At 42.2% G+C, this 24,208-nt stretch overlaps 1 protein-coding gene across 1 annotated transcript in view; it reads right to left on the bottom strand.

Moving 5' to 3' along the window:
- Veph1 (ventricular zone expressed PH domain containing 1) overlaps window positions 1-24,208 on the bottom strand; it is a 205,886-nt gene that overhangs the window by 80,756 nt on the left and 100,922 nt on the right. Inside the window, exons 8-9 of the mRNA XM_036189338.1 lie at window positions 12,391-12,606; window positions 11,155-11,552 (exon numbers count right to left, since the gene is read on the bottom strand). Of these exons, the coding sequence (XP_036045231.1) occupies window positions 11,155-11,552; window positions 12,391-12,606 (614 nt within the window). The remainder of the gene's footprint in view (window positions 1-11,154; window positions 11,553-12,390; window positions 12,607-24,208) is intronic.

The raw sequence follows: 24,208 nt of genomic DNA on the forward strand, positions 1-24,208 counted from the left end.
ACCCAAGGAAGTTACCTACACTTACAAAAACACAGGTAATAGATAATCTCACACCAGCAAAATCCAAAGAAGGGAAACTCATACACACACACACATACACACACACACACACACACACACACACACACACACACACCAAAAAAATAACAGGAATTAGCAATCACTGGTCATTAATATCTCTTAATATTAATGAACTAAATTTGCCAATAAAAAACATAGGCTAACAGAATTGATATGAAAACAAGATCCATCCTTGTGCTTCATACAAGAAACACACCTCAACATCAAAGATAGACATTACCTCAGAGTAAAGTGTCAGGAAAAGACTTTCCAATCAAACAGACCTAAGGAGCAAGCTGGTGTAGCTATCCTAATATTTAAGAAAATAGAATTCAAACCAAAATTATTCAAAAGAATGAAGAAAGACATTTCATACTCATAAAAGGATAATCCACCAACATAATGTCTCAATCCTAAACATCTAGGCCCCAAATACAAGGTCACCCACATCTGTAAAACAAACATTACTAAAACTTAAGTCATACATTGAACCCCACACATTAATAGTGGGGGGCTTCACTACCCGACTCTCACCAATGGGCAAGTCATCCAGACAGAAACTAAACAGAGAAATCATGGAATTAACAGATATTATGACTCAAATGGACCTAAAAAATATCTACAGAACATTTCACCCCAATACAAAAGAATATACCTTCTTCTCAGCACCACTTGGAACCTTCTCCAAAACTGACCAAATACTTGGTCACAAAGCAAGTCTCAACAGATACAAAAAACTGAAATAAACCCCTGTATCCTGCCAGATCACCATGGATTAAAGCTGGAGTTCAACAACAACAGGAACTACAGAAAGCCTACAAACCCATGGAAACTAAACAACTCTACAATGAACGACAACTGGATAAGGCCGAAGTAAAGATGGAAATTAAAGACTTGCCAGAATTCAATGAAAATGAATACACGGCATACCCAAACTCATGGGACACAAAGAAAGCTGTGCTAAAAGAAAAGTTCATAGCATGAAGAGCCTGCATAAAGAATTTGGAGAAATCTCATATTTGCCACTTAACAGCAAATCTGAAAGCTCTAGAACAAAAATAAGCAAACACACCCAAGAGGAATAGATAGCATAGATAGATAGCAGGAAATAATCAAACTGAGGGCTGAAATCAATAGAAACAAAGAGAACAATATAAAGAATCATTGAAACAAAAAGTTGGTTCTTTGAGACAATCAACAAGATAGAGAAGCCCTTATCCAAATTAACTAAAAGTAGAGAGAATATCCACATTAATAAAATCAGAAACAAAAGGACATGACAACAGACAATGAGGAAATCCAGAGAATCATCAGGTCATACTTCAAAAATCTGTACTCCACAAAAATGGAAATTCTAAAAGAAATGGACAAGTTTCTTGATAGGTACCACACACCAAAATTAAATCAAGATCAGATAAATAATTTAAATAGACCAATGATCTCTAAAGAAATAGAAGCAGTCATCAAAAGTCTCCCAACCCTTCCCATCTCTCCCTACACTTCTCTCATCTCTCCCTGCAACTTTCCCATCTCTCTCTGCAACTCTATACATATAAGGACCCCTTCCTTTCCTTTGTTTATGTTCTTCTCTTTATTTTTTCTTTTATCAAAGCACTTACCATGTTCTAACATCTTCCCTACTGTGTTTATCCCTTAGTTAGGTTTTCTATCATTGTGATGAAACACCATGACAAAAGCAATTTGGGGAAGAAAGGGTTTATTTGGTCGTTGTAGTCCATCATTGAAGGAAGTCAGGGCAAGAACTCAAACTGGGAAGGAACCTGGAGGCAGGAAGTGATGCAGAAACCATGGAGGGATGCTGCGTACTGGCTTGTGCCCCATGGCTTGCTTAATCTGCTTTCTTATAGAACCCAGGACCAGCCCAGGGATGGCACACCCACAGTGGGCTGCACCCTCATTAATCACTAATTTAAAAAAAAAATGCTTTGCAGCCAGATCTTATGGAGGAGTTTTCTCAATTGAGGTTCCCTCCTTTCAGTAACTCTAGCTTGTGTCAAGTTGACATAGAACAGCCAGGACAGCTTATTTTTCATTTTTATTGTTTATTTCATGGCTTTTCAAAGTAGAACAGTCTTAATGAAGTTAAGATCATCACACTGAAGTTTTTCAGGTGCCTCGTGTGGTGCTGTCATGTAACAGACACTCAGAATATTGAAGAATGAATAAATGAACGAGCAATAAATGGGAAATAAGTAGAGCATGGAACTTTCAGCACATTAGGACTAATTCTGTATAATGAGGGAACAATGGGGGAGAGACTGAAGTGGGTAGTGGAGTCAGGGGGATATGGAAACATGGTCAGGGGACAGTTAACTAAATGAAGTGTGCATGAAGAAGCCACATAGGACCCTATGATTCTGCAACCCAAGTAGAAAATATAATGAAAAGGAATAATAGATCACATGTAATATGACTCAGAGCTAAAGGTTTAAGTGGGGATGGGGAATCGGTGTAGGGTGGTTGCCTAACTCAAACTAAAGATGTATGAAGAAGCCTTATGGAACCCCATTAGTTTGTAAACTAACTAAAGCATGGTTAAAAATAAAAAGGAGCTTGAACAGAGGCATCACTCATTGTTAAACAACTTTGCTTTCAGGGGACATTGGTTATTAAATGAAAATCTGAGGGCCAGGCACAGGTTGCTTTCCTATGAATTACTGGTCAAGGAGCCCCAGAAACACCAAAACAACTCCCACTATTGCCATTGCTCGTGGCTGTATGTCCTAAGTAGATGGTAAGAGGCTATCACAGGAGATACTACATACTTCAGTTGCAGGACACAGAGAAGCTAATCCTGAACTGACCAGGAAACTCTCCCTGATGGCTAACTGTCTTAGTTCCAGAAGGTGCTATGTAAGCTGCTTGGGAAGAAAAGACACCAGTAGTCTTAACTAGCACTGAATCACACATGCTACAATAGTGATCTGCCATGCAAGATATGCTCACTGGAGCAATAGTGTCAAGACTGTTCATGGGGGTAACCAATGGCTCTCTTTAGGCCTGCTCCACAGGAGGGAATGAACGCCTGGCACAAACCTTTGGCTAGGGAAGCCACAGGATCTAGAAGAGAACCCACTGATGTTTTGCTAAATGGTCATGCTGTCAAACTGCCTTTTAAATATTTATTTTTATAGCCATAGATTTGTGCTGCTCCCAACCTTGGTCGGAGAAACTTATTACATTTGGGTAGTGGTTACTACAAGGACTCATAATTATTCAAAGTACTGAAAATAAGTGGCTGAGTTCAGCTACAGATGATGGGACCACTATGTCAACCTCCACCTCTCCCCAATCCAGGCTCAGGGGACATAGAGGGACCAGAAAAAAACGTAAGAGACAGATGAAGGGGAGGAGGGCTGTAAAAGGCTGTTCTCTGGGCTTGACACAGTCGTCACACACATGAACTCATGGTTTCTCATGAAAGACCCCATCAAAACCAAGATTGCAGCGAGGAGGTGGGAGAGTTCCCGATGGTGCACCCGAGTGGAGGAGCTAATGGCAGCTGATGGGTGCTGAGGCTGAGAGATCACTTTACTTTGAGGGAGGGCATTGGTTGGTAGGCTGCGCATACCCCAGTGGATGATGTGAATGTATGCACAGCACTAGTTGGACTTGGTGGATTATTTTTAAAGATCCAAGCCAAGAATGAATCCTCATGAATCTTCATATAAGCTATAAGTGATAATGGGACAAGATAGTTTCATCAGCTGCATACCTGCTTTACTGCTATGGTAGATGGGCATTGTGCAGGTGTTGTCTCTGTGTGGGGGTGGGGGCACATAGACACTGCATAATTCTTCCCTTTATTAAAATTTTACTTTAATTTTTAAATCAGGGCCCCTCTATGTAGTCCTGGCTGACCTAGAATTTGCTGTATAGATGAGGTTGACCTTGAACCCACAGAGACCCTCCTGTCTCTGCCATCCAAGGGCTGGGATTAAAGGCATGTGCCACCATGACCACTGAAACTCCACACCTTTTACTTAATTTTTCTATGACTCTAAAGGTACTTAAAAAAATACCATTTATTACTTTTAAAAAAGATAGTCTGAACTCACAAGCCTAAAACCAAACTTTAATTCCTACCTCTTTGTGTTTAATGCCTATCTCTTCATATTCTCTCTTTCTCTAGTCTAAGCTGTCTTGGTAAAGGATGCTTTTATCCTTTGGGTGGCCAGGCCCAGCCTCTTTGTCTTCCATCTCCTTGTCCTCCATCTCCTAACCCCCGTCCCACCCAGTATTGCTGACAGCTTTGCTTGCAGCATACAAGGTGTGGACACTTTCTGACACCCGCATCTCAGCCACCCTGGTCCACATTTCCTCAGTGAAACACTCTTCTCTCTCAGAGTTCTGAATTTGCCTTTCACCCCTACCTCATCTCTTTAGACCACCAATGCAGGTCACATGGGTGGAGAGCCTTTCCCAGTCATTCCGTCTAACAGCAGTCCCATCCCACGTCCATCTCCATGCCTGGTTGTGTTCTGTTTTATAGCACCTACCATGCTAAAGAGATAGATGACAAGGTTCTTGGGCCTTGGGGCCTTGAGCATCTTGTTGGGGGACATAGTCATCTGCTTTTGTTGCTAGCCATGGAGGTAAGATGTTATTTTCCAGGTTAGCATTCCTTCAAATATCTAAATATATGTGATCATATGTGAAATATAGTTTTAACTTAAATTTTGTAGATGAGAAAGAGAATCACACTCTCAGAAGAAGGGTTTCGGTTTAAAGTGGGCTGGGCCAGAACTCATGACATCTGCGCTGGTTGATTTTTATATGCTTGATACAAAACTAGACATATCTTAATTGAGAGGATGCTTCTGTAAGATCAGCCTGTAGGCACTTCTATGAGGGTATTGTCTTGATTAATGATTGATGTGGGAGGGCCCAGCTCGCTGTGGGAAGTGCCACCCCCTGGGTCCTGGGTGTGTAAGAAGGCAGGCTGAGCAAGCTACAAGGAGGAAGCCAGCAAGCAGCATTCCTCCACAGTTTCTGCTTCAGCTCCTGCCTCCAGTTTCCTGTCGTGAGTTCCTGCCCTGACTTCCCTCAGTAATAAAACATGACCTGAGAGTTGCAAGGTGAAACAAACCCTTCCCTCCCCAAGTTGTTCTTGGTCATGGTGTTTTATCACAGCAATAGAAACCCTAACACAGACAAGGTCTGAAATGGGAGCCCTCCCTGTGAGAAAAAAACAGACGAGAAAAGACCCTAGGCTTGCCATGTGGAGACTCATCCCTAGAGGATGCCAGAGAGTCTGCCTTAGAACTTGTTTTTCTAAGGGGAGAGATCCATTCTCTCAGAGTTCTTGAGAACTCATGGCTTATTTTAATGTTGACATGAAATGCTTCATGTAAAATATTCATCTGAAAGAAATGATTATTTCCATAACATAGTTTTTAAAAGTTTGTTGAATCTTTCTATAAGATAAGAGAAAAAAGGTTTGTTATTTTTCTTCTTACCAGTTCCTAAACTGCAAAAAAGTAACCCAGGGATTGGCTGAGGGTCTGTGTGCTCATTTCAGGTCTGTCTGCCAACAGGTGCTCAGGTCCCTGTCAGACTCACCTGCTTCTGGGAACATGCAACTTTCTGAAGGTGAACCCTAACACACATTATTGAACACCTGGACCCCTGTCTGCCTACATTTTGGGCAAACACCTAGATATCCTCCATCCTCTGAAATTTGGTGCAACTAGAGGTAAGTTGCCCATGTCCCTCCGCTATCCATCTTTTCTCTGTCCCATCATTTCACCCAGCCATATTACCATTCTTCAGTTTCCTGGGTACCAGCACTTCAATTGCAACAGAGATCAAGATACAGTTTTTCTCTTCTTGTTAGGTTTTGAAATGAGATTTGATGGTGAGCAGAGGCTGCCATTTGCTTCTCTGCAGAGCAGTTTCACTGGGGAAGTTAGTGGAAAACAGGGTACACTTTACTGAGATTTAACCTGTAGCATTGGACTGGAATGCCCCCCTTCTGCAGGGGACACTCATTGTCTCAGCACCACATTTTATCTCTTAGAGCAAGCAGTCCCAAAACAATGACAGTGGATGACCAATAAGAATCTGAGTGTAAGCTCTTGTGAAAAAGAATGCGAAGACCGACTGCCAGTGAGTACTTCACCACATAACCGCATAGTTTAAAGATGCTGCCTTTAGAAGACTGCATCCAAGACACAGAGACACACTAGAGCAAACTGTCTCTGCTTATCTTCTCTTTAATGTGGGTTATCTCCAGGGTAAGGGGTATGAAATACATTTCTGTACATTTTTTTTTCTCATTTATAAGCTCGCTTGTGCATCTAATTATTTGTGAGCAAGGTATATTTAAATCTACCAGAGGCATGCCCAAGGTGAACGTTATCACAAAGGGCTGGTCGTTTCCGGGTTTTGGGTGCCTGGTTTCACTGACAGGCAGACAAACCTTTCTAGATCTCCACACAAGTGGCCTAGAGAGTACCAGTGCTTACAAAGTTGGTTGCATGTTATTCTCCAGTTAGGCAAATGTTCATCTCATATGTAGATAAACTTCACGTCCCAAGCTAAGACAGGCTTTGCAAGGAAGATTAAAAATGGCTTAATGACTTAAAACCCAATTTTCTTTTAAGCAGAACCTTTTGAAAACATAGCTAACAGGTAATAACAGTACTTAATGTCCTCTACTGGAATTTGGGGTGTGATAAGTGTGGATGGAAGTGTGTAACATCCTACCCACTGATTTGAAGTCATATGCCTGTCTAGAACTTATCCCTACTCTTGCTTTGGGACATGATACATAGAACAACAATCTGGTGTGAGCTAATGAAAGCAACGTGTAGAGGACCCTTTCAAAAGATCCACTGATCTTTCTCTAGCTGTGGCATTTGGAAATCTCTAGACCATCACAGGTGACTTGAATCCATACAAGTGTTGGCAAGAAAGTCATAGAGGAAGACTTCACCATGATTATGTCTGCCTCCTTTAGCTAAGACCCACTCTGTGGAGAAATGAGCTCCAGAGTAACACAATCTGAGAGAAGTCCCAGAGCACCAAGAAAAAAATTCTAGAAGCTGGAATTAGTGTTCCCTAATCAGTGTCTTGGGAAAAGGGCCAGAATGAAACAAGGGTGTCTTTTACTCTTAAATTCTGTGAAAAGTTTTCAAGTTGTTTTCCAGCTCCAAATTTTACCACTTTCTTGGTGGAGAAATTATCTTAATCCTGAAGCTCATGTATTAAAAACAACAACAACAACAACAACAATTAAGAAACGTCATCGAAAGCAGCAAATCGATGCACATTATTATCACTGCTAGACTGTTTTCGGCTAGGCAAGCCCAGTACCTTGAAGGAGAAAAGACTATCAGTGAGGCTTCTAATTGTCTTCCAACAGGAATCCGAATCATCACCCGAGGTTCTGTGATGAAAGTCCAGCATGCCTGGAGGCATTTGCTGCCCACCATCTTTATAGTGAGAGCTGAGCATGCCCACAGTGCTCTTGACCAGAATTTTAGCCCTTAGCCTCATCATGCATCATGACCTTGAGCTCAGCATGCTCAAAAAAAGTGCCTATCATCTATCCTTTAACAATGACCTTAAACTGAGTGTGCTCAGGTCTGTACCCAAGTCTAAAGTGCTTTCATATACCAACAGAGACAGTGACAGTGCCCCATCCCTAATAAAAGCTTCATGCTTCTTCCCATGTTCCCAGTTCGTGATTCAGTCAATACATTTCTCCACCCTTTTCTTCCTCAGGGATGCTAACTTTGGCTTTACATTCACAGAGATGTAAACCACTGCATAATTGTGCTAGAAGAGTGTAGGGACCTGTGTTGACACTTCCCTCTCAGTGACCATGAGTGTGAACTGGGCTACCTGCCAATGATAAGTTATGAGGCTTTATTTGCATGTAGGCATACAAGCGTTTCTTCATTTTTACAGAGAGTTTTATCTTTCTTTAAGGAAAAATCTTCTCATGTGGCCTGATTGGAGCAAGAACTATCTTCTAAAGTTAAAAATAAGCTTTCTGTAAGTCAGGATTATTTTTATACAATTAAGAAACACTTCAAAGTAAACCAAAGTAACACTGATGGGTTCTTACAAGCTCACAAGTTCTTTTCAGAACTCCAGAGATGGACCAGATTTTCAAAGATGTATTTAATACTATCTGTGTAGATTCTTTTGGCCTCTGATTATTTTGCTCACATTAATGAATACTAATGATTCAAACTTTTAAAACATCCTTAGCCAGATGAATCTAATTTTTCTGGTCCTGTGTGTAAATATAATCAACTAGTAACATTAGGCCATGTTTGCTTACAGATACACAGTTTTCAGTGACTAGTAAGCAGAAACAAAGCCATCCAGACTCATCAGAGAACTGGCTCACCCAATAACAAGAATATTGCGACTCAAAAGTGACCCAACCTCATTAAGACCTGGGGTTTGACACGTTTCTTTCCAGAGATGATGTTAGATAAATACAGATTCACTTCCCCACTACTGTTGGTTCCCAGTATGACCAAGGTCAGGGTTAACAATGTGATTTGTGACCTTGAGTCATCTTATACTGACTTCTGTGGTTTCCATGAGACTCCTATTCTTCTATCACTATTTATTATTGAAGTATCAGGTTGAAGGGCAGGAAACTGATGTTTTTGTAGATCAAAACAGTCGAACATTTTGTCTTTTCTGTCTTTCTCATATGAACCAACCTAATGTCCAGAGAGTTCCCTTATGAAGGTGTTTCATCATTTTTGCAGTGTGGGCTTTGTATAGCACTCCAAAATGCTACCTTGTTTTGTTGTTTCCTACTGCTTGTCTCTTTAATTAAATGTTGAACAAAGTTTTTGTTTGTTTCTGCTTCTTTTCTTCTTTGTCTCTTGATTGTTTTGAATAATTTACTCAGAAAGGAGATGCTTCTTTTAGGCCAACAACACACTTGACATTAACATAATTTCTCAGCCTGAATGTTCACTAAGGTTCTAAGGAAAGAGACGTAATACTGTTGTGCTGGGTGAGGACATGAAGCACATGAAGTCATGTCAGCCAGAGGACAGCTGGTGTCTACTGACTAGTTCACCATCTTTGGAATGTCAACAGTGTCTCCTGCAATAAGTCCAAGTGCTTCATTGGCAGATGTATTACCAAGGAGCCATATCAATATTCCATTCTGTACACATGCCCCTGCCCTGTACAGGAATTCCCTAGGAAATTACTAAAATGTGAATGAATTCTAAAATGTCAATGTAAAAAATACATACTCAGTTCTAGGTTATCCCTGGTTGGAAATATTACCATCAAAAGTAATTATACCTTTTTTCTTTTTCTTTTTTTAGATAATGGATTCATTCAGCATTTGGGGAAAAAGTCCAAACAAACCCAAATCATTTAGTTGAGTCTAAAGCTAATTTAACTCCTGAAATAATTCTTTGTAACTGGATGTTTAAAGTAATTCTGTTGGTTTACTTCCACAATTGAAAGTCATTATAGAGTAAACTTTCTATATTTTAGGCCAAATTTCACACACACACACACACACACACACACACACACACACACACACACTATTCTATGAAGTGAAATGTGTTTGGCTTTCTCTTGGATAACAGATACCCTTTATGGCACTTTGAAATTCACTTCTCCCTTACATTAACCTCTTCAACCTGTGTACATAGAGTATTGGCAAAATAGAAATTATAAAGAGGTCACTCAGATTGAACTTCGGTGTACTTCACCATAGAGAATATATTTGAATGTAAGCAACACCACTTTCATTTTTACCACTAGAGAATAAATATAGGAAGGCTGGTCAGATTACCACAGACATTGAAAGGTGTCAGCCTCTGTATAGACACAGCAACTAATTACACTTGCTACACTTGAAGCTCCTTTGGCTTGGCAGAACACAATCTCTCCTCTGTTTGGAAATGGGAAACAGGGTAGGAAGTAGAGTATGGGGAAGTGGACCCTCAAGGGATCCCCACTTTTCTGCTGTAGCCTTAGGGGGCTGTACTGTCTGGCTTTTTTCCTGTGGGAAGATGACATGTTGACACTTCACTTTAACTTCCAAGAAAGAGTGTCTGTTGTCTGAGGACTGCTGGAGTAAAGCCCTAAGAGCCCCACAGTGCCATCCAAGCTAGTCCAGTCTACAATCTGCCCTGGTGCCTGGTGCCCTGGTGCCCTGGTGCTCTGGTGCCCTGGTGCCCTGGTATTGGTGCACTTGTGTCTCAAACATTCTATCTTTTCCCAGAGTCAGAGTAAAGACATAAAATGTAAGAGAGTGTCAGGAGATTTATTGATTGATATGCATAGCATTAAAGAGACTAACATAACGCAAGAACTGTGATGACCAAAATGTCCAAATTATAATTAGAGAAAGACTCAATATACAGTGATTCTTTCTTTGGACCAAGCATCCTATACAGAGTGGCAAGAGACTGTGACTGATCTGTCACGACTTCAGTTTGACTGGGTCTTTTGTGACACTTTAAACTGTGTTCCTGTGGGAGGTATAGCCCCTGACAATCTTTCTCTACTTTGTTCTTTGTTGTCCTGGTGTCCCCCACAGGCTTGTTATCTGTCCCACCTCCTGGCGTGGCTTTGCTGTACTCCTCCTGTACCCCAATCTCTAGGAAATCAGGGACTGTCTGTCACTCAGATCTCGAGTCTCTGAGGGGCCAGAGCAGGGCACACAGCGATGGGCTAAGAGGACAATCTGTCACGGTCAGTGAGATGCATGGCTTCCCTGTTTGATTACATGGATGGAAGCATTCTCTGGATGCCCTGAACGCAGAGCCTGCTTCGAGGTCACTGTGTTGTTTCCCTTTTTGAACACTGGGAATAGGAAACAAAGCCACACAAAGGTTTGCAAAACTCCGGAGACTCAGAAGCATCTGTGTAGAACTAAAAAGACAAAAGTCAACAGATGGGACAGCTTCCCTCAAAGAGAAGAAGCAAAGATACTGGAAGGTATTTTCAAACACTCTATTTTAAAGCAAGAGGTCCATAAATAGGTACAAGTACATAAGTGTTTTGAGAGTTTTGTCTTTGTCACTGACACCTGAAGTTTCTTGAGTGTGGGAAGCTCAAAGCACTTACCTTCAATGGTGCACTGGTCTGGGACTGGGACCTTTTTTGCGATTTCCATGGCATAAGCCTTCACTTTACTGAAGTTTTCCTTTAAATGCAAGTACAGCTTATCTTGGTATTCAGTGGGACTTGTGGCTGTCTCTGGAATGGCTTCCTGGATGTTTTCTTTAACAGTTCCAGGCATATTCTCTGATTCTATATGTACAATACTTGGGTGTGAAGCTGAGGAATTTCTCAGCTGTGATCCACGGGCATCTATCTTAAGGGGCAACTTGCCAGTTCCGTGGCTAAGTGGGTCTATTTCTGAAAGAGAGATGCTGGCGTGTATTCCCGCCCTTTCTTCAGCTTCCCCATCTCCTGCTCTCACTCCATTTGTGAGAACAGTATTCAAAGCCAAACTCCTGGACCTGTAATGAAAGGTTAGAGGAGTTAAGGAAGCTCTTGTTCCCTGGCAAAGAAAAAACAGTCATACCAGGACAGAACTTCACCTTCACCAGAGGGAGACACTATTAATATACCGGATAACATGAGGACCACCAAGCTGTGTAACAACACTCTGAAAACATAGGGCTGGGGTTGTAGTTCAGCAGCCTAGTACATGCTTGATATGCATAAGGCCCTGGGTTTTATCCTCAGCCCTGCCGATAAGAAAGTAGAGAATGTTTAGGTACCTCCAAAAGAAGATTTAAATCAACTTCCTAGCAAAGTTGGCTGTGAAATGGTAGACAGAGAGTTTTTATTCTTTCTTGCTTTTGCCTCTGATTATTCACTAGAATAAGAGATGCAACTGGCAGCCATTTTCAAACTTAGCATGCTTAATTTTAAAAAGTGTTTAAAAGATCAGATGTTGGCCTTCTGTTTATAGTCCCTAAGTCAGTGGTTCTCAGCCCCCTTGGGTCACATATCAGATATTTACATTACAATTCACAACAGTAGCAAATTACACTTGTGAAGTAGCAATGAAAATAATCTTATGGTTGGGGGGGGTCACCACAACACGAGGAATTGTATAAAGGGTTGTAGCATTAGGAAGGTTGAGAACCACTGCCCTAAGTAAATAAATAGTAAGGTTACTTGAATAATGAGAGCACTATGGGTAATATTTTTTAACTCATTAAAGGATAGAACTTTGGTAAGCTATAGGTTAAGAAAAAAAATAATTAAACACCCCAAAGCATCACAACAATAAAAGCAATAGCCAATGTAAGTTCATACTTCAAAATGATGACCAAATAAAAATTATACCTGCTAAATCGAATGTTTCTTCGTTCCTCCTTAGAGATGTGGTCTAAGCTGTATCTGCGGACAGAGCCAGGGGAATTGCTCTCAGCATTTATTTTGTCTTCAAAGGCTTGGATTTTAACTTGGAGTTTTTCATGGTCTTCACTTTTAGGCTCCTCCATCATGGTCTTGGCTTCTCCAAGTTTCTCCGGAAAGCCAACCTCAGAGCTGGTTTTTCTCCTAAAAGAACAGAGATCATGAGCCGCTTGCCATCCATACCCTTTGGATCAGGGAGACTTCATTCCACTACCCTTTATCTGGAAATGAAAACTCTGCTGGATAACTTTCTGGCTAGTTGTGTAGCAAACTTTTGTTGACTATTTAGACACAGGCCTTTGATATTCCTTCTATACAGCTCATTTGCCAGAAGGTTAGAAACATTGGAGATGATGCCAACTCTGTATTAGAAATGCTTTCTGGGGGCTTGGGGAATGAAGGCAACTTGTGCTCACATTTATCACATTCCTTCTTAGAAACTCTGAGCCACCATGTGGTTTTTGGGAATCGAACTCAGGACCTTTGGAAGAGCAACAAGTCCTCTTAACCACTGAGCCATCTCTCCAGTCATATCTTCTCAATTTTAAGATATGGGAAAAAATAAGGTTATTTTGTTTTTTCTTTCTTTTTTAAAATAAATGATATTAGTAGCTTTCTCTCTATAGATGTGTGTGTATATATATATTATTGTGCTCACATATATATTTACAAATATACAAGATTTATTTGTACTTTTTATTTATGTGGATATGTACATGTATATGTGTGTATGCCATGTGTATGGGTGCCTGTGGAGGCCAGAAGAGGGAGTGAGACTCCTCAGAATTGTAGGTACAGGTGGTTGTGGGCTGCTCTGGAAAGCAGCAAGGGCTGTTAATTGCTGAGCCATCTCTCTAGATATAGTTTATGAGAGTTTATGAAACACTTTGTACATACTAAACTTCATCTTTTAAGGCTTAAGTCAAAATGTGGTATGATTTAAGGCCCTCTGAGAGCCTAGATTCCTTAGACAGGATTAAGAACTGCAGCCAAGCCATAGAAAAAACCTGCTCTGTGACACTCACTGAGCTGGACGATGATGACAGTCAAAAGGCGGAATGTCTTGGCTTATCTGCATTCAGATGACCTAGGGTTACTTTAATCTTTTAAAACAATTTACTTTTTTATGTGTTTGTACCCCAGCGTAGGTATTTGCATCACAAATGTGCAGGACACTAGAGCAGTCAGAAGAGGGCGCTGGAGGTTCTGGAACTGGAGTTGTAGGCAGTTGTGAGCCACTCTGTAGGTGCTGGGGACTGAATCTCGGCCCTCTATGAGAACAGTAAGTTCTCTTACCCACAGAGCCTTCTATCCAGCATGGGCTACTTTAATTTGAGTTACTTTACAATCATCACTGATTAAAACCCATTTCTATTTGCATACTAATCATGGTAAAACAAGCTGTTTTTAGATCCCACACTTCTGACATAAAATATGTATCTTTTATTCATACAAACTAATTCCCCATCCCCAACTGGGTGTCCTACAGTTCTATACACTTCCAGTACTAATTGCCTGGAGTTAGTTAGCATCGGTCTGCACAGATCTCCACGCTTTGTTATCAGTTTCAAGCATTTGCTCCCAAGCCAATAACACTGAATAACTTGAGAACAAAGTCAGAAGGTTTCCACACACACCTCTTCCCCTAGGTTCAATAATTCACCAAAGGAGACCTTAGGTTCAAGAGTCTAAAAAGCTAAGACTCTTGGCTACAAGTTATCCTTAGATGCCCACTAACCCCAAGAGGCACACACACATCATATACCTCTGGGCAGGGTTGCCAATAAAATACAAACATTAGGCCAAATAAGAATTCCAGATAAACACCAAATATTTTAAAGATGTATTTATTATTAAAATATTTATTACATTAAATATTCATATATTTTATAAAATGAAATTATTATGTATTTTTAGTGTTTTATGACATTTATTTATGTATGCGTGTATTTTATTAGTAGTAGTATTCAGCTATATTTTAGTATATTATTACTAAAATTTATTTCACTATATTAAGATTATATTAAAAATCCTAAATTTTTTCATCTGAAATTCAACTAGACATCCTGTACATTTAATACATTTAGATATCCAGGCCACCTGGCAACACTGCTTTGCTCCCTCATGATTTCAAATGCAGGGCACTCACAGCGGCCTGCAAGGTTTGTGGAATCTGAGAACCAGGAATGCCTGAAGTCTGAAGCCAGGCTGGCCACATCACCTCAGGTCTACCAGATGCCCAGGAGACACGGGCAGCTTCTACTGACTCATCCCAGCAGAGAGAAGCATTGCGTCAAATGCGAGGGGTAAAGATAGGCAGAATGTAACAGGGGGAACAAAAGCCCCCCACTTCTACCATTTTATATCTTGTCACTCAACCCAGACGGAGCACAGCAGGGACTTTGGAAGGGACCAAGTGAGAGTCAGGAATCAGTAATAAAAATCTCGGTCTGAAGAAATGGTCTACAGACATGAGGCTGATGACTGTGGCTCATGGGCTGAGCTGTGGCCACACAGGCTTTTCACTGCACACAGTTTCCCCTCATTTTGGGATTTTCAGACTTTGAGTGCACAGGAGTTAAGGAATGGGGGTGGAGGGTGGGGAGTAATGGATGACCATGACTCTACCAAAGCCTTAAGATGGGTTAAAGGGAACTTTTTGTCACTGGTCACCACTCCACCTGGACATGCCCAGTTTCATCAGGGAGCTAAGCAGGTTTTGGTTCTGGTAGGTTAGAAGGCCAGGAGAGAGTAGCTAGAAGGTTGGAGCTTAAAATACCATTCCTTAGGTGGGCGGTGGCGCACACCTTTAATCCCAGCACTCGGGAGGCAGAGGCAGGCAGATCTCTGTGAGTTCCAGGCCAGCCTGGGCTACTGAATGAGTTCCAGGACAGGCTCCAAAGCTACACAGAGAAATCCTGTCTCGAAAAACAGAACAACAACAAAAATCATTCCTTACTCATTAACTTCCTCTTTCATATAAAATATAATATAAAAAGTGAGAGAGAAAAATGTCTTTTAAAAAAACAAAGCCCCTTTCCAGATAAGCAGACCCCCCTCTGCCTGTCTCCCCAGCCTCCATCCCCCCCCCCACCCCCGCCTTCCTTCAAAAGCAGGAACTACACAACTGTGACCATGAGTGGGCTGGCAGGCCACGCCTCCTGTGGGGGTTTTTCTGGGATGAGGGCAAGTGGGCTGGTCTCTTGCAGGGGGCCCCTATTCCTTTACCATTTGTCACTTTTAACTCCAGCGGTAATTTACAGAATGCTCTGCCAACATTCTGTAGTCCCTTAAATATTAACTTGGCCTTAACTCAACAAGCCACATTACAAGAGGCTCAGCTGATTTGGTCTGAACAGTTTCTGGTCTCTGCTGCCAAAGTAAAGTCTTTAGAAGTGCGTCTAGGGATGCCCAGGGGAGGCCTGATTGCCTCCCTCTTGTGTGTACTGGGACTCTCCTAAGAAACCAATTGGCCCTTGGGCAGTTTGCTGTTCTCCCTCTACGCTGGATGATGAGACTAGATGCTGGTAGGAGTGGGGAGATTGGTGAGCTCTGTTCCTGACCCCTTAAATCAAAGAAAAATAATATTAGTTCATGTTTGATGATCTTGGCTTTCGATCCCATGTCCAGGATATACTCTCCTGCAGAGTTAAGCTTGCGATGGGGGAAGGAGACCTCAATGGGCTAAATCCATACCAGAGTCCTAAATTCTGGGGATGTTATATTTTTTTACTCCTCAGCAATTTCTTGGGTCATCATCAGTCATCAAAAGGATGACAGAGATGATCCCCTAGCTGAGAGTCCCATGGCCTGTTCAGTGCTTAATGCTGCTAGAGTCTGAAAGTGCAGACGTGCAGCTGGGTCCTGTGAACATCTGTTCTTGAGCTATTCTGTGGGCAGAAGTGGAGCCATGCAAAGGCCCAGTTATGTGGGGATTAGAATGTGGTCAAGTCCACAGTACTGTTTCACTGAAAAGAAATGCCACCACAGCTGATCTCCTTTATGTTAGAACTTTAAGAGGGATGTCAGGAGAGGATGCTGTAGAAACCTGGAGTGATCAGGGCCTCATGAGGGAGAGGCCTAGGGGCATGCCTCCAATTTCCCACTTACTAGTGAGTGATGTGCCAAGTCTCTTTCTGACTCTAAGGCACATTTTATTAAATAAAAATGGGATTAATGGTTTTGTATCTCTAGGTAGCTAAAAATGTCATGTAAAATGGTGTATCGAACAGTGTAGCCCCTATAGTATTGGCTTGAAAATTTCTATCGGTTAAACCCTAGGTGTTGCTGTCCATTGTGAACCTTGACACTGAGAGGTGGCCTGAGCCAGTGGCACTAAACTTTGAAGGTAAATGCCTGCTCAAAGCCAGGGAAGACTATCAAAGCCCTCCTTCGCGGTGGCATCCTAAAGCATGCACGCCAAAGGAGAGCAAGGCTCACGGTGTGTGAGCATGCAAGAACTGCCATAATGATATAGGGGATTTGTAAAACTTCTGAGCTTCGAGAATGAGTTCTGATGGCCGGGCTGGCAGCAACATTTGGAATCCCAGCACTAAGGAGGCCAAGGTAGGAGTTAGAAGGCAGGCTCAGTGACATAGCATGTTCCATGTCAACCTGGACTAGAGATTGGGGGCGCGGGGAAGAATATTAATTCTGAACAGTTGTAGACATTGAGAAGTCCCTGCAATCAGAACAAAAATATTAAGCTCCAATACAAAGAAATGGTCTCCTTAACACAGATGCTCAATCGTTTACACTCTCAGCCCTTTGGTCAGAGAGAAATAGGGAAGTGAGGGATCTGGAAAAAGTGCAAAGACCCTTGCACATGTTCTTCAAGTGGGAGCTGCAGACCAACAACTCCAAGTCCTTGGAGCTCATGGGAATCAGAGTATCCTCCCCAGACCTACAAAATCAGAATGATCATTGAACAATCCCGTCACACTCCCCCCAGCCAACCCCATGTTATCTGCCATGTGTACAGACAGGAGCAGCACAGATCAATCACAGGAAGAACAGACTGGCTCGGGGCAGAAGGCCTATTGTAAGACAATCTGTGCATCATTTGGAGTTGACAGACTTTACTGTCCGACCCACTTGGAGTCTCTGTAAATTCCAGGGTGAAGTTTTTTTTTTTATTTTATTTATTTATTTTTTTTAGTTTTCACTATCAACAGATACTGGTGCCGATGCACCCTAAATCTACAGTCAAGATTCTGGAGTTGAGGGTGGGCATATGGGAAGTCATGGTCCCCAGAACAGGAGGTGGCCCCCGTCTGTCACGTGGCTGTCTGGATGTGGCACAAGTTTTGAAATTTCAAAGGAATGTACAGCAGCGATGTCACCGCAATGCTCTGAGTCAGGACGGAACTGTGGAGGAAGGGTACCCATCTTTTTCTAGACTGTCATGCCCGGGAATAGGAGCAGGCAATGGGCTGGTAGTGAGCTGTCAACTGTGAAGACGTCATTAGTGTCCAGGATGTGACACTGGCAGAGCAAGAAAAAAAAGGTTTAATACCTCCTTCTTGACATTCCTCAATCATCACACGCGGCCCACTTTGAATAGGTAGAAGCCCACAGTTAGACTTGCTGTTGCTGTGGCCGAATACAGACAAGAGGCAACTAATAGAAGAAAGTGTATTTCAGCTTGAAGTTCATGGGGAGACTGTCCACCATGGCTGTGAAAGGGATGGTGGCAGGAGCTGAGAGCACCCGGGCACTTGTGTATTCAGGAAGCAGAGAGTGACCAGCAACTGGGGTCTGGCTAGAGAGCCTTGGGGCCTGCCCCCAGTGACACACTTCCCCCAGTGAGGCTTGACCCCCTAAAGGTTCCAGAGACTTCCCACACAGCACCACCAGCGGGACTAGCTGTTAAAACATGAGCCTTAGGGATCCAAAGCACTCTATATTTACCCAGCATTGGCAGAATGTCATTAGTTGAAAACATGTCACTGACTGGGCTGGGGTGAGAACTCTACACACTCTCCAGGTCAATTTCTAGCTCATTTAGAATTCAGCACTTACCTATGGAGAAGTCAAGTTATGCTGCCAGCTTAAAAGAAAAAAAGGTATACTTTTACCATAGATATAGATATATAGATATAGACACACACATATGCTATTAAGACTGGTTTTTGTCACAGCTGTAACTTGTCTCCAATGGCTGAAAATGTGTGTGTGTGTGTGTGTGTGTGTGTGTGTGTGTGCATGTGCTCACATGTGAGACCTTTTACCAGTAAGTCTTTTTTTCTTGGGGTCCCAGAGGAAAGTCTAGGAAGTAAAGTGTTGGATACTAAGGAGCCCCCTCAGATTGGTGTAGGCAGCTTCCCTGAGGATGGATCACAGCACTTTCCAAACTACTTGTGGCAAACAACTGTTTACTGTTTTTATTTTCATAAGCCAAGGACCCATGTTCCTGTAAGTCAGTACAGTACAGTACCAGAGAAACGTAAGGGCTAAACAAAGCTTGCAGAGTCTACTGGTCATGGGCTCGGCTGCTGCAGTAATGCCATATAGCTGCGAATGCTCCAAGCTGTGTTCAGCTTCTGTAATAATTTCGCTGTGGTCTGCTAAGAAAGAGTTTGCAAATGAGCACTTCTCTGTGGGCCATGCTCCAGGCAGCTCTGTATTCAAGAGTCACTACCCCAACGCTCACCTGGCACATAATGTGAACACTACCAGTTAACATTTACTGTGGGCCTTTAATCCATAGGCCACAGATGTTCTAAATCCAGTCTATCTGGGATCTTTTATCTTCAGTTTTGCTTGAAGGGTGGTGGGGGGGGGGGGGGGTGGGGAGGTTCAGTTACCTGTTACATCAAATGGAAAATCCCAGAGACAAACAAATCAATGAATGTTAAATTGGGCATCATTCTGAGTAGTAAGATGAATTTTTATACCATCTTGTTCTGTTTCATCCAGGACAAGTATCATCCTTTTGCCCAGAATATCCATGACTACATAGTATATACTATACTACCCCATTAGTTATCATATCAATTCTTGTACTGTTAAAATGCTTGTATTTAAGTAACTATCTTTTTACTTAGTAAGGGTCCTAAAGCACAAGAATAGTTATTTTGTCAATTTGAATAAGCTAAAGATGTGTTAGCGATTTGTGTTCACCATAATGTACTTCCTTTAGTGAAAAGACAAAGAGAGAACAATAAGATGTTATGAGAGGGTGAGAGAAACCCTCTAATACTATGTTGTCATGATTATTGTATTTTCTTAATAGTCATTAATTGTTATTAATCATTTACTGTGGAAAATTACTAAAATAAATTTAGTAGGTACAGAATAGATGTATATAGAAACCTTCACATATAGCATGAATCTTAAAGGTACTTGTTAATAAAAACAAACCTGAGGCTAGTTATTGGGGTGAATGCTGGAAGATCAGAGAAGCAGAAAAAGTCACGGCTATCTCACCTTGCTAGTTCCTCAGCTGATCCTGTTTCCTCAGGCTGCAAGCTTCTGAGTCCTCCTCCACATGAATCTCAGCTGAACTGTGTTGCTCCAAAGCCTGAATGCTTCTCCAGCCAAATGCTTAACTAACTACATGCTTTACTGCTTTAGTTCCTGGTCCTCACGCCTTATATACCTTTCTCTTTCTGCCCCCACTGCCTGGGATTAAAGATTGGGTTTCTGGGATTAAAGGCATGGGTCACCACGCTTAGCTGTTTCTAAAGTGGCCTTGAACTCAGAGATCTGGCTAGCTCTGCCTCCCAAGTGCTGGGATTAAAGATGTGTACCACCACCGCTTAACTTCTGTAATGGCTTACTCTTCCCATTTTCTAGCCACCATTTTTGGCTTTGTTCTAGTGGCTGTCTGTTCTCTGACCCCAGATATGTTTATTTCAGGGAACACACAATATTTCAGGGAACACAACACCCACCACATTCACACTGATTGGGAAGATAAGCATTTGCCTTCTTTTAGCCCCAACTGAAAAGATGTTCAAGATGCAGAAAACACCACCCAAATGAAAATTTTAGAATTCAAACATGATGGATGGAGCAAGGCAACAGGGACCATTTCCTGAAGCAAAATATCAAGCAGCTAGGTAACAAGGGTCTACTGAGTCCCTGCAGAACAGCCAGCACCTCAGGTGGGTAGGAGAAGGTCAAGCCTCCATTACATCTCCCACAAGTGCCTTTTCCCTCCTCCAGGCTAGAACCTGGGTCTTCTCTGCCTTGTTTGAAATGGAACACCAGGCCATCGGCGCTCCACAAAAGCCTGTGATTTGGTGTGTCCTGTGATTTAAAAACTGTGGTCCTGCGTCTCCTGGCAAGGCTGCAGCTGTGTTACTCACACTTCAGCAGGGCTACCACCATTCCCATCCCCCTTCGTCTACACCCTGCAAAGCTAGCTCTGCTGGAGTCTCACACTCACTGGCCTTGCTCCATTGTCTCCAAAGCAGATAATTGCGTCTCCCACCTATGTCTCTTGCTAATAAATGAATTCTTGAAATACCTTTAAAGACCTTCCTGTAGTCCTAAGTACTGGTTAAGGAAGGAAGACCAATGAAGTAAATGAACAACACATGGGACATAAATGGTACCACATGTCAGCTGCAACCTCTTTGGGATGAAGCCGGGCAAAACCTGAAGTGATTACTTCATATGTATGGAGGGGTCACAGCCACCACACAGCCACCACAAGAGGCCGTTAGGATTTTCTTCTGATACAGGACATATCTAGATGGAAAAGATGCACTCTTTTCTTATGGAAACCCCAGTTTCATCTTCAGATGTTACCTTAGCAGGGTGGAAGTACCTTCAACTTTTCCTAAGCAGGGGCAATACTGTCCAGAATGTCACATGGTTTTAATTATGTCCTGGAACTACTTGTGGCAATTCCTTGAGTCTACAGTTGGTCTCAAAAAGTCAGTTTTTTCCTTTGTGTAAACATATCTTGCCTTTTTTGGAAAAAAATAGTTATTATTATTATTATTATTACTATAATTATTACTATTATTATTATTATTATCACTATATTTCTTCTGTATACTAGCTCTCTAATTTGGAGGCAAGTAGGACACAAAGAGATATCCAGTGCTCCAGGAGCTGGAGAGATGGAGGAAAGGGGGATCATGGGAATCAGAGGAAAGTGGGATCATGGGAAAGAATGGGTGGAAAGACCTCACAGAGAAGTGGTACCAACTGCAGTTGTAGGGAACAGCAGCCTTTCATGGGAAGGGAGGAATGAAGAGAGTATTCTAGAATGTGATGGAAAAAGGAAGCAGAGTTGGCCTGAATTTTGGTAGGAATATGCAGAAGTCACCTGGAACATTCCTTTGAATTATATAACTGCTGTGTTTATTGTAAATCTCATCCACACTAAAATCTGAGACAAGACTAAAGGAAGAAACAAAAGGAAGCTTCGTGAATTATTACCTCATATTTATGCAGAAATGACTGCAGGACTACAGGGGGAGTGGAGGGTGAGTAGAGTCTTGAACTTTGTGCTAGTTTATTTTTATTTTTATTTTGTTGTTTATGTGTATGTGTGTGAGCCTGTGTGGAGTTTGTGTGTACCATGTGCATAGAGGAATCCGTGGAGACCAGAAGAAGGGATTGGATCTCCTGGAACTGGAGATACAGAAGGTTATGCGCTGCCATGTGGGTTCTGGGAACTGAACCCAGGTCCTCTAAAAGAGCAATAAGTACTCATAACCACATCTCTCTAATTCCTCTCTCTTCTAGGGGAACTTATTCCATTATGCTTTAATGAAGCCTCTACAATTCTGATGTACATTAAGATATTTTTGTGAAGATTAAATAAAATGGGACTGGAGAGAGAGAGAGAGAGAGAGAGAGAGAGAGAGAGAGAGAGAGCGAGCGAGCGAGCTAAAAGCACTAGCTCCCAGAGCACTAGGTATCCAGAGGGCCCTACCCACATATGGGTTCATCACCATCTGTAACTCCAGTTCCAGGGGATCCAATGCCTTCTTCTGGCCTCTGTGGGCATTGAGTGCACATGACACACAGAATACATTCAGGCAAAACTCTCACACACACAAAATAAAAATAAAGGAAAAGAGATGAAATAAAATAATATTGTTAGTTGTTTTAAGCTTGATTAGACCTATTAGCAGCATTCCTGGCAAAGATGTAGATGAGTTGTCCTCTGTTCTCTGTGATTTCTGTGCCAGTGAAGGATCATCATTCTCAAGTTGCCATTCCGTGTCTTGGGGTGAAGGTGTATTCCAGCCTCTCTCTTGGGCTAGCTCTCTTTCACATTTGCAGCTTTCCTTACTAGATACATCACCATCTGACATCTCAGCATCCCGTGGTTTCCACCGCGACTTAGACCTTACCTTCCCAGCTTCATTCTCAGGGCTGCCTTGCCCTGCCACACACACTGCCTGGCTGCAGCCACTTTCTGAAATTCTGAAAGATGTCCTCATGACCCACTTCTCTCTTGTAATCTTCATGCCTGCAAAGCCAATACCGTATGGACAACGCTGCCAGGTTACGTTGCCAGTTTAAGATCTAGCCTGACTCTCGTAGACTACCTTCAAGAGCCTTCAAAGCTGATCCTCAGCTGGGTGGTGGTGGCACACACCTTTAATCCCAGCACTAGAAAGGCAGAGGCAGGCAAATCACTCAGTTCGAGGCCAGCCTGGTCTTTAAAAGCTGACCCTAGAAAAACATTTCCTTAGGTGTTCATTAAGAGATCCAAGTTCAGGCTCTGCCCTTTCGAATATATTTGCCCTGCACACTCAAGAACCTCCCTTCAGTGAGTGAGGGCTTGCTCTTGGCATCTTTCCTGTTTTCCAGCACAAAGTTCAGGAGTTCTCTCACCATGCTAAACTTCTTCAGCAATCCTAACTGCCTTCTTTGTACCCTCCTTATTGGCAACATTAAAATTCTTTCATGTTTCTTTCCTTGCCAAACCGTATATTTTTCCAAAATTTTCTTCTTTACTTGCTGTTTTCTCTCACTGTAGACAGGAGTAGTGAGCAGTAGCCATAATTTTAAAAAGTCTGAATGCTCCCCTGTCTTGGAATTTTCTCCACCAAAAAAGAATCATCCATTACTTTTGCATTTAGCTCTAGTTGCATTGTCATGATGTGAACAGAATAGAGCCAGATTATTAGCTAAGATGTGACATGAATGGCCTCTCACTTCCCAGCAGAGCCCTGTTATAGGGCTCTGAAATGCCATGAGTCTGGCCTCCATTGTCTGCACTCCTCATGGCATCTAATCTTCCAAATTCCCACCAGAATGTCCCACTTAGCTCTGCTTACAGAGTTCTTGGGCTTTTCTGGTCTATCGCTTCAAACTCTTCCACATTCCTCCTACAAAACAATTCCAAAAGCATATGGACTGCGGTAAGGTTTGTCACAGCAACAGTCTCACTTTAGGGTACCAAGTTTTGGTTATTTGTCACTCATCTTGTTAATGTGACAAAAATAAGTAACAAACACAACTTAAGGCAGGAAGGGTTTGTTTCGGCTCAGAAACAGTCCTTTGTGGTGGGAACGGCATGGCAGAGGAGCATGAGGCAGGCAGTCACGCTGCGTTGGTGCTTACAAAGATGGATGAGTTGAATGCTGGTTCTCAGATCAACTTCTTTTCTGTCTAGAGCTCCAGCTCAAAGGATGGTGCACCCATCATTCAGGGAGTGTCTTCTCTCAGTACAATTTTTTTCCCCCAACAACCTCACAGACTTACCCAGAAGTGTGACTGCATGGTGATTTAAAACCCAGTCAAGCTGACCCAAAAGATTAACCATCATGCC

This window comes from Onychomys torridus, chromosome 6 (genome assembly GCF_903995425.1).
Source record: "Onychomys torridus chromosome 6, mOncTor1.1, whole genome shotgun sequence".
In the NCBI taxonomy this organism is placed as follows: domain Eukaryota; kingdom Metazoa; phylum Chordata; class Mammalia; order Rodentia; family Cricetidae; genus Onychomys; species Onychomys torridus.